The following is an 11,049-nucleotide window of genomic DNA, read 5'->3' as shown; positions in this document are numbered from 1 at the left end:
ACAGAAAACCTCACAAGAAACACACTTCATTATAGTCAAATTACACCACACTGAATATTATGTTACTTTTATCTCCGTCCTCACTTCTAGGGACAGGAACTACACAAAAGTACCTGCCCTATCCAGAATAGCCTCCTCTCTCACTGACAGTTGGGGCTGCTATCCTTTCACCCTCCATGGCTGTTAGCTAGCTACCTACAAATACTTTTGGAGTTTGTTTTTTACAGTGATAAATACATCAAGATAGCTAGCTAATATGAAGTTAGACAGCTGATGATATTTAATTCACTTAGTTATCTATCTATATAGTATTAGCTAGCCAAATAGCTAGCTCATTTAGCATTTTTCATTCACTTAGCTAGCTATCTATACAGAATGTGAAGTTGGCTAGATAGCTAGCTATCTATCTATACAGTATTTGAAGTTGGTTAGATAGCTAGCTAGCCAACTAGCTAGCTCATTTAGCAGCTCATTTGAGTTAGCCTGCACTGTAGCTAGTTAGCTAATAATACATCGTTGTTTCTTTACATTTCCAAAATCTATTTCCTTACTTGAATAGGTTCTCCCAGCCATGTGGACAACTGGAAACAGGGCAGCAAAGTTTGTCCCCAGAGCGTTTTAGAGGATATTACTATTGAACTATGAACCCATTTAATAACCAGACCTTCATACAAACTTGCTCTGCTGAATTCTTGACGGAGTCACAACGGGCGGCCTAAGTGGCATCTAGTCCATCTGCTGACTGGACGCAGTTGACGAAAATTTACATTTTATTTTCAGACAACAAGTTAAAGTGTAGGAAGCATGAGTTTTTACTCACCAGTGTAACAACACAGTGTGGTTAAAGACTTAGTAACTTGTGTAGGGTGGAAGCTGTCTCTGCATAACAGGGAATTCCTGTCCGTCTGCTTCCTGCATAGGTCTGTGCTAAAACCACACCCCTCCCTCTTAATCAAAATGTCCAGATAACTTGTTTCATGCGCATCAAAGGTGAGGGTGAATTTCAGATGTTCACTGCTTGTATTGATGAAGGAGTGGAATTGATGAAGTTCCTCTGCTGTCCCCTGGAATAGAAGGAACACGTCATCAATGAAGACTTTTACAGAGCCTGATGAGGTGCTAGAATGGATTGTTAGGGCTGTCAATCACATTCTTCTCAAACAACCCCACATACAGATTGGCATAATTAGATGCTATTTGTTAAACTACAATGACCATAATGCACTGCGTGTCTACTTGTCTTGTCTGTTAATTTTACACCTGCTATGTAACAGAGACAGAATAATGCACAATGGTCAATGCTATCTGGCATCCTTGGGACATCCCTACCCTAAACCCTAACCTTAAACCCTCCCTTAACCATTTTAAATGTCAACTTCAACGGGCTAGGGACGTATACATGATCTAAGTGATTGATAGTTGGTATTCAGCAGTCATTAAGCCTTATTTACTTGAATTAACAACTAAAATAGTGATTTTGTCAGACAGCATAGACAGCAGCTCTACACTTTATTGACTGACTGATCCATTCATCCTTCCATCCCTCCTCAGCCTTCCTCTCCTCTGAAGACCCAGTGAGGGTGGAGCTCAGTCAGAGAGCTGTTGAGGGACTGGTTAGGAAGAACACTTCTACAGCCAGAGAGGTGAGGTCACACATGGTTTAGATGGTAAATATTTATGTCCCCTTAGTAGTTCATCACATAAGCTAAAGGGAATATGTTCCATCATCTATGTTTATTTACAGTAGTGCAAATTGTCCACTGATATTGGTGTAATTTCTCACCCCATTTGGCTGTATGAAAGTTAATTTCCCCTCAGGCACACACATTTGTTCTTTGCTATTATGAAGGTCATTTGTGTAGAATGTACTTTTCCCCACTTATTCACCCCACCTCTTTACATTGCTGAGGCATATTCAATGGCCTGACTGCGTCCAGACTGTCAAAGGCCCATCCTGGTAGATCTGAACCTAATGGAGCTTGGAGTGATCGGATGACAGAAGTCACATTTAGGTGCCAGGTGTAACTGAGGCCATAGATGCTCCATATCCATTACTTGTAATGTTTTATATAATATGACTAAATGTGTTTTTCTGTGTTGCAGGGGGAGTCAAGAAATGGAACGGCAAGGCCACAGAACATGACATAAGCAGAGCTGTGGGAGACCACCTCAAGCCCCTGGTAGAGCCGGGGGTGGTGTTTACCACTCCACCAGGCCTTCGGCAGGCTGGAAATGTGGGATTGATACTGATTTTCATACTAAGATGGACCAAGAGTCTGTTGATATTTTCAAATCAAGTTTTATTTATACAGCACATGTCAGACATGGATGCAACACAATGGCTTCACAGGAAAAAAACTAAGAAAATAAACAGAAATATTTAGTACACAAGAAACATAAGAGGATAAAAAACAGAAGAATAACAACTGAAAGACTAATGAACATTGCAAGGAAATGTCATTGATTAAAATATAAAAAATATGATGCTATATCCAACCCAACCCAAAATATAAGCTTGTTTTTTATGAGGGGTTCTGAAAGACACTATGGGGGTGTCCACTGGAAGTTGACTAGCAACAACAACTGGGACCTAAAAGACACCCACCATGAGACCCACTAAATCTGCCCAAGAAGAGGCAAACAAAAGAAAAACACACACCAAACTTAAAGACAGTAAGAAAACCAAAAAGGTGGTGCAACTAAAGGTGTTGACTCTCCACATCTATCAAGACAACTGGAGCACTGGGCCAGACACTATTAAATAGACCCTGGACCAGCTCAGGTGAAACACCTTCCCACTAACGAGATGGACAAGCCAGCACAGGTGTAACACCTACTGACTAACGAGGTGACACCAATCGGTGATTCCTACATGCTAACGAACTAGACGTGCTAACGAGCTATTCGTGCTAACGAGCTATACGTGCAAAAGTCCAACCTCAAAACATAAATGGAAAAACCAGACTGTAACACCTTCCCCTTACGACAACAAATATATTTTATATTTATGACTCAATTTATTATGATTGTTAATAAAATTGATTATAGACCGATTTATTATACTGCGTCCATGTGTATAAGCTGCGAGTACATTGAATTTAAATAGTTTTCTTTTACACTTTCAACTAAAACCAAACATATATTGTACGTCGGTCAGTCTTATTTTCAGTGACATTTTGCTAGGTGGGATATCCCCAATGTCGACAGTTTGCTAGGTGGGATATCCCCAATGTCGACAGTTTGCTAGGTGGGATATCCCCAATGTCACAGTTTAAACGTGTCCAAATCAATAGTCCAAAAGCAGAAACAGTTTGTGATAAATTAAAAACCTAAATGTAAAATGTGCTATGTACACAAACATCTGCCACAATAATCATATTACTTGTATTTATTTTTAGCTCACTGGTTAGAGGACGACCTGCAGAAGACAGTCAGCTACTTTTGGGAGTGATGTATTTCAATTTAGGGGTCGCTAAACAAAGGAACGCAACACTTATTTGTCATCACTCATCGATATAATGTTAAAATCAACTGTGCCGGGAGGAGGGAGATGAGGTTGCACGTCCTGTTAAAAATAACAGCTCAAAAACCACACGGAATCTGGGAATAATGTGTACATCCCTGGTTAGAGGACAATTTGTAGAAAACAGGTCGCCACATTTTGAAGTGTTGCATTTTGATTCAAGTGGGTCACCAACAAGGTAAGTGTAACACAGCTCTTGTTGTGTTAGTCACTTTTTGTTAAATCACATAAATAGTACTCTTCCAATTCAGAGCCTGGACTTTTCGAAAGGCTAATATCGATATCACGCAGAAAACAATTGAATTAGGGTTCTACATTGTGAAACTCCTTAAAATACTCAAACATTCTACATTGTGACATCATTAAAATACTCCTACTACAATGTTAAAACATTCTACATTGTGACATAATTAAAATACTCCTACTACAATGTTAAAACATTCTACATTGTGACATTAATTCATTGATATCATGAAACAACTCCTTCATGTATGTAGTTTCTGATGTTTGATCAGAGATCTTTTATCAGAGTATCTCATGTCACATTGACCACAGCTATAAGATTTCTCTCCTGTGTGTGTTCTCTGGTGTGATACCAGATGGCCAGATCGACCGAAACTCTTCCCACATTGATCACAGCCATAAGGTTTCTCTCCTGTGTGTATTCTCTGGTGTGATGTCAGCTGGCCAGATCGACCAAAACTCTTCCCACATTGACCACAGCTATAAGGTTTCTCTCCTGTGTGTATTCTCTGGTGTCTAGTCAAAGTTCTAGATGCAGGAAAACTCTTCCCACATTGATCACAGCTGTAAGGTTTCTCTCCTGTGTGTGTTCTCTGGTGTAATGTCAGCTGGCCAGTTCTACCAAAACTCTTCCCACATTGACCACAGCTATAAGATTTCTCTCCTGTGTGTGTTCTCTGGTGTAGAGTCAGATTGATAGATGTAGTAAAACTCTTCCCACATTGAACACAGCTAAAAGGTTTCTCTCCTGTGTGTGCTCTCTGGTGTAATGTCAGCTGGCCAGATGTAGTAAAACTCTTCCCACATTGACCACAGCTATAAGGGTTCTCTCCTGTGTGTGTTCTCTGATGAATTTTAATGCCTGATGAGGTGAATCTCTTCCCACAGTCAGAGCAGCAGTGAGTTCTCTTCCCTGTGGATCTCTGCAGGTGTTCTGATCTGGAGAGACTCTTCTCTGCCTCTTCAGCATCATGAGGTTGTTGAGGCTCCCCAGAGGATCCACGATAGTGAAGTATCTCTCCTGTGTGAACAACAAAGTCAGACAGATGATTGAAGGCCCACAACAGCGGTAATCCACTGTAAAAGGTGATGCCAACAGCGTAGCCATGATGTTGTATAACAATTGATGTCTGTAATGAATGTTAAATTTATTTGACAATTGTCTTAAAATGAGCAACAATAGTCATAGATTGTCTTGCTTTCATATTAGTAGTAACATCAATGATTGTAGACTAGAAATAAGTTATTCATGTTGTTGAAACTCTAAGCAGTGTGCCAGACGACTTTTGGTCTCCAATATAGGCCCCTTTTTGTGTTTCCTAAAATTGCGGCACAAGAAAAAAAATTGAGGAACGAGGGCAAAGCACATACAATTTGATTGTAGAAACTCCTCCTTGCTAATGAGGAAACCGATAGTTATGGATGTAGTATATCTGGTAATGAGGAAACCACTAGTTATGGATGTAGTATATCTGCTAATGAGGAAACCACTAGTTATGGATGTAGTATATCTAGTAATGAGGAAACCACTAGTTATGGATGTAGTATATCTGGTAATGAGGGAACCACTAGTTATGGATGTAGTATATCTGGTAATGATGAAACTACTAGTTATGGATGTAGTATATCTGGTAATGAGGGAACCACTAGTTATGGATGTAGTATATCTGCTAATGAGGAAACTACTAGTTATGGATGTAGTATATCTGGTAATGAGGAAACCACTAGTTATGGATGTAGTATATCTGGTAATGAGGAAACCACTAGTTATGGATGTAGTATATCTGGTAATGATGAAACTACTAGTTATGGATGTAGTATATCTGGTAATGAGGGAACCACTAGTTATGGATGTAGTATATCTGCTAATGAGGAAACTACTAGTTATGGATGTAGTATATCTGGTAATGAGGAAACCACTAGTTATGGATGTAGTATATCTGGTAATGAGGAAACCACTAGTTATGGATGTAGTATATCTGGTAATGAGGAAACCACTAGTTATGGATGTAGTATATCTGGTAATGAGGAAACCACTAGTTATGGATGTAGTATATCTGGTAATGAGGAAACCACTAGTTATGGATGTAGTGTATCTGGTAATGAGGAAACCACTAGTTATGGATGTAGTGTATCTGGTAATGAGGAAACCACTAGTTATGGATGTAGTATATCTGGTAATGAGGAAACCACTAGTTATGGATGCAGTATATCTGGTAATGAGGAAACCACTAGTTATGGATGTAGTATATCTGGTAATGAGGAAACCACTAGTTATGGATGTAGTATATCTGGTAATGAGGAAACCACTAGTTGTGGATGTAGTATATCTGGTAATGAGGAAACCACTAGTTATAGATGTAGTATATCTGGTCATGAGGAAACCACTAGCTATGGATGTAGTATATCTGCTAATGATGAAACCACTAGCTATGGATGTAGTATATCTGGTAATGAGGAAACCACTAGTTATGGATGTAGTATATCTGGTAATGAGGAAACCACTAGTTATGGATGTAGTATATCTGGTAATGAGGAAACCACTAGTTATGGATGTAGTATATCTGGTAATGAGGAAACCACTAGTTATGGATGTAGTATATCTGGTAATGAGGAAACCGCTAGTTATGGATGTAGTATATCTGGTAATGAGGAAACCGCTAGTTATGGATGTAGTATATCTGGTAATGAGGAAACCACTAGTTATGGATGTAGTATATCTGCTAATGAGGAAACCACTAGTTAAGGATGTAGTATATCTGGTAATGAGGAAACCACTAGTTATGGATGTAGTATATCTGGTAATGAGGAAACCACTAGTTATGGATGTAGTATATCTGGTAATGAGGAAACCACTAGCTATGGATGTAGTATATCTGGTAATGAGGAAACCACTAGTTATAGATGTAGTATATCTGGTAATGAGGAAACCGCTAGTTATGGATGTAGTATATCTGGTAATGAGGAAACCACTAGTTATGGATGTAGTATATCTGGTAATGAGGAAACCACTAGTTATGGATGTAGTATATCTGCCTTGAGCAAAAATGGTGAGCAAAGATTTTAGTTTTTCACAATGTATTCTGAATGTGAATGGGGGAAACTCAGGGGAGTAACCTCCATTTCCAGGTTGCTTATGAGTACATTTCACACTACTTTGGATTATAATTGTAAGGCTCGTTTGAATGTCCTGAGTAATGTTTGCTACAGTATTAAGAATTGTTTTATATAGAATTATTGAAGAACCGCAGTATCTATTTGGGTGTTGTCAATAAAGTTAAGATTTTATTTTAAATGTTTTTTTATTTTTTATTTCACCTTTATTTAACACAGTGTGCAAAGAAGGGCCAGATGTATACAGAATGGTGTGGTCTGCGTAGAGGTGGATCAAGGAATCAACCGCAGCAAGAGCAACATCATTGGTATATACAGAGAAAAGAGTCGGTCCGAGAATGGAACCCTGTGGTACCCCATAGAGACTGCCAGAGCTACAGACAACAGGCCCTCCGATTTGACACACTGAACTCTGTCTGAGAAGTCGTGGGTGAACCAGGCGAGTCAGTCATTTGAGAAACAAAGGCTGTTAATTCTGCCGATAAGAATATGGTGATTGACAGAGTCGAAAAGCCTTGGTCAGGTTGATGAAGACGGCTGCACAGTACTGTCTTTTATCGATGGTGGTTATGATATCATTTTGTACCTTGAGCGAGGCTGAGGTGCACCCGTGACCAGCTCGGAAACGGGATTACACAGCGGAGAAGGTACGGTGGGATTCGAAATGGTCAGTGATCTGTTTGTCAACTTGGCTGTCGAAGACTTTGAAAAGGCAGTGCAGGATGGATATAGGTCTGTAACAGTTTGGGTCTAGGGTGTCACCCCTTTTGAAGAGGGGGCTTTCCAATCGTTAGGAATCTCGGACGATACTAAAGAGAGGTTGAACAGACTAGTAATAGGGGTTGCCACAATGGCGGCGGATCATCATCACAGCCAGGAGGAAAGCATGGCCAGCCATAGAGAAATGCTTATTGAAATTCTCGATTATCGTGGATTTATCGGTGGTGACAGTGTTTCCTAGCCTCAGTGCAGTGGGCAGCTGAGATTAGGTGCTCTTATTCTCCATGGACTTTACAGTGTCCCACAACTTTTTGGAGTTAGAGCTACAAGATGCAAATTTCTGTTCGAAAAAGCTTGCATTTGCTTTCCTAACTGACTGTGTGTATTGGTTCCTGACTTCTCTGAAAAGTTGCATATCGCGGGGACTATTCGATGCTAGTGCAGTACGCCACAGGATGTTTCTGTGCTGGTCGAGGGCAGTAAGGTCTGGAGTGAACCAAGGGCTATATCTGTTCTTAGTTCTACATTTCTTGCTTATTTAAGATGGTGAGGAATTTACTTTTAAAGAACAACCAGGCATCCTCTACCGACGGGAGGATACCAGGATACCTGGGCCAGGTCGATTAGAAAGGCCTGCTTGCAGAAGTGTTTTAGGGAGCGTTTGACAGTGATGAGGGGTGATCGTTTGATCGTTATCTAACTTCTCTAGGATAGGGGCCAGCAATTTCACGTTTGGATGAAAAGCATACCCAAATTCAACTGCCAGTTACTCATCCCCAGAAGATAAGATATGCATATTATTAGTAGATTTGGATAGAAAACACTCAGAAGTTTCTAAAAATGTTTGAATCATGTCTGTGTGTATAACAGAACTTATTTAGCAGGTGAAACCCCGAGAACTATACAGGCCATCTATGCAGTAGATTGCAACTCCTCCCCCTTTGGTAGTTCTATCTTGACGGAAAATGTTGTATATGGGGATAGAAATTTCCAAATTTTTGGTGGCCTTCCTAAGCCAGGATTCAGACACAGCAAGGACATCAAGGTTGGCGGAGTGTGCTAAAGCAGTGAGAAAAACAAACTTAGGGAGGAGGCTTCTGATGTTAACATGCATGAAACCAAGACTTTTACGGTTACAGAAGTCAACAATTGAGAGTGCCTGGGGACACACAAGGCCTGGGTTAACCTCTACATCACCCGAGGAACAGAGGAGTAGGATGAGGGTACGGCTAAAGGCTATCAGAACTGGTCATCTAGTGCGGTGTGAACAGAGAATAAAAGGAGCATAATGTAATGTACAGACAGGGTTTGGTAGGGTGCGGGTACAGTGGAGGTAAACCTAGGCATTGAGTGACGATAAGAGAGGTTGGATCTCTGGAGGCACCAGTTATGCTAGGTGAGGTCACCGCATGTGTGGGAAGTGGGACAAAAGAGTTCTCTGAGGCATGTTGAGTGGGACTAGGGGCTACGCAGTAAAACAAAACAATGATAACTACCCTAAACAACAGTATACAAGGCAAATTGACATTAGAGAGACATAAAGCGAGGCATAAAGCAATCACAGGTGTTGATTGGGAGAGCTAGCTAAGACAACGGGTAAGACAACAGTTAATCAGCTAAGACAACAGGTAAATTGGCAGTGGCAATTCTAGAATGTACTATATAGCCTAGAAACCTGGTTAAACTATCATTATGACATCATGGATGGCCAGTCCTTGTATTCATAGTGTAGTGAATTCAGGGGGTTGCCCTGAGCTGAACTCAAACCTGGGTCCAGCGACTGTCAAGCCAACACCTTATAACTGTTACGCCAAGATGTCTGAACTTCTTGACGAGGTCGCTAGGTGTTGGATTACGGTTGATACAATAGCTTTCTCTATGAATTTGAGAGTGGTTACACTTCTCCTTCCCCCATCCCTCAGCTGTTTACCAAACCAAGTCTCTGGGCAGCCATTTTGTTGCTGTTTAAAAGAACCACACAACCCAGCAATCTGCAGTTCAAACAATAACAAATCTGTCATTCCACCACTGTTGTGGTAATGAAATGATTATGGGGTTGGAGAAATGTAACTAGAGACAGACAGACCTATGGATGCAAGGACTGACCATCCATGATATCAACATGATAGTTTTAACCACGTTGAGGCTATACAGTGTTGATTTACATTGTTTCTAAACATTGTAGTAAAAAAAGCTTATTTGGGGTTCTGATGGGGTTCAACAGTTTAACTAAGCTCATGAGCCATGTGTTATATTCTTCAAGAATCAATGGCTATAAATAAATAATTTAAAAGTCACAATATGGATGTAGCAATTGCAGATTTCTCCTTTAACACCAAACATCAGTTCAACAACTGCAGAGTTTGTGCCTCTGTTTTTAAGACAGTACTTACTAGTGTTAATCAGGGAACGGTTTCTCAAAACCATCTTATGGCTAAATTCATCGTTAGAACCATTGGATGCCTTAAGATGCGTTTGGGAAACCGGGCCCAGAAATCCAGTTTCCTTCTCTTCTTCCTCCTCCTTTTTCGATGTAACAGTCATCTCTTCCTCCTCCTCTTTCACTCCATAAACTGCATCCTCCTCTCCTTTTACTGTAACATCCTCCTCCTCTTTCACTCTGAACGCGTCTTCCTCTTCTTTCACAGTAACGGCCTCATCCTCTACTTCTTGTTTTACTGTGATACCCGCTTCTTCTATAGCAGGGGAGTAGCTTAGTGACCGCATGGTCAGGGATGTTAGCTAGGCTAATGCTAACTTAACCAGCCCGCTAGCTGACTAACAACAACACTGTAAATATGAAATTAAATCGGATAACTAACTAGACGACCGAAGTGGGTTTAAAACACAGTGGCTAATATACACTAAAGCGTCTAAAGAGCTTTATTGGTTCGTCTATTATGTCTAGCAAGCTACCGAGGTGGCTGACGAACTGTTGCTGCTGCTGAAAGACGCGTTCCGTCCACTAGATTATACGTCACACCAACAGCATAACCTTAAAGTCGCAGACCGCCATCTGTTGACTGGAATGGGTAACGCAGTTGAGTAAAATGTATATTTTATCTTCAGACAACAAGTTAAAGTGTAAGGAGCATTAGTTTTTACTCCCCAGTCTAACAATACAGTGTGGTTAAAGACTTAGTAAGCTAGTTGGAGTCACGATATGGTTACCTATAAGCACAAACAGTTATGTTTTTGCGTTATTACATATTTTTTTACTTATTTCGGGAAATCTTCTAAACTACCCACAATGCACTATTTCCCAAGGTCATATGGATGATCTACTCTGTGCTACTGAGTTTGTATACCAGTGTAACGGTGTAATGAAGCTACATGTTTTAAATATATTTCATCTTTATTTAACTAGGCAAGTCAGTTAAGAACAAATTCTTATTTACATTGACGGCCTGCCCTGCCAAACCCAGACCCAGACGATGCTGGGCCAATTC

At 40.4% G+C, this 11,049-nt stretch overlaps 1 protein-coding gene across 1 annotated transcript; it reads right to left on the bottom strand.

The window, feature by feature from the left end:
- Positions 1-2,279: 2,279 nt before the first annotated feature.
- On the bottom strand, positions 2,280-10,552 carry LOC129847210 (zinc finger protein 239-like). The gene is made up of 2 exons (XM_055915030.1): positions 9,994-10,552; positions 2,280-4,787 (listed from the first exon to the last, which is right to left on the bottom strand). Exons 1-2 carry the CDS (start codon positions 10,325-10,327, stop codon positions 4,009-4,011), a joined length of 1,113 nt encoding a protein of 370 aa, XP_055771005.1. The 5' UTR covers positions 10,328-10,552; the 3' UTR covers positions 2,280-4,008.
- Positions 10,553-11,049: the final 497 nt, after the last annotated feature.

This window comes from Salvelinus fontinalis, unplaced genomic scaffold, assembly GCF_029448725.1.
Source record: "Salvelinus fontinalis isolate EN_2023a unplaced genomic scaffold, ASM2944872v1 scaffold_0761, whole genome shotgun sequence".
Classification (NCBI taxonomy): Eukaryota; Metazoa; Chordata; class Actinopteri; order Salmoniformes; family Salmonidae; genus Salvelinus; species Salvelinus fontinalis.
Note: the sequence above shows the minus strand (reverse complement) of the source record. Positions and strands in the feature narration are given on the sequence as shown.

Coding starts and splice junctions, on each gene's coding strand:
- LOC129847210 (XM_055915030.1), bottom strand. CDS start 10,327: ATGCGGTCACTAAGCTACTCCCCTGCTATAGAAGAAGCGGGTATCACA. Junction 4,788..9,993: donor CCGTTCCCTGATTAACACTA/GTAAGTACTGTC, acceptor TTGTTCACACAG/GAGAGATACTTCACTATCGT.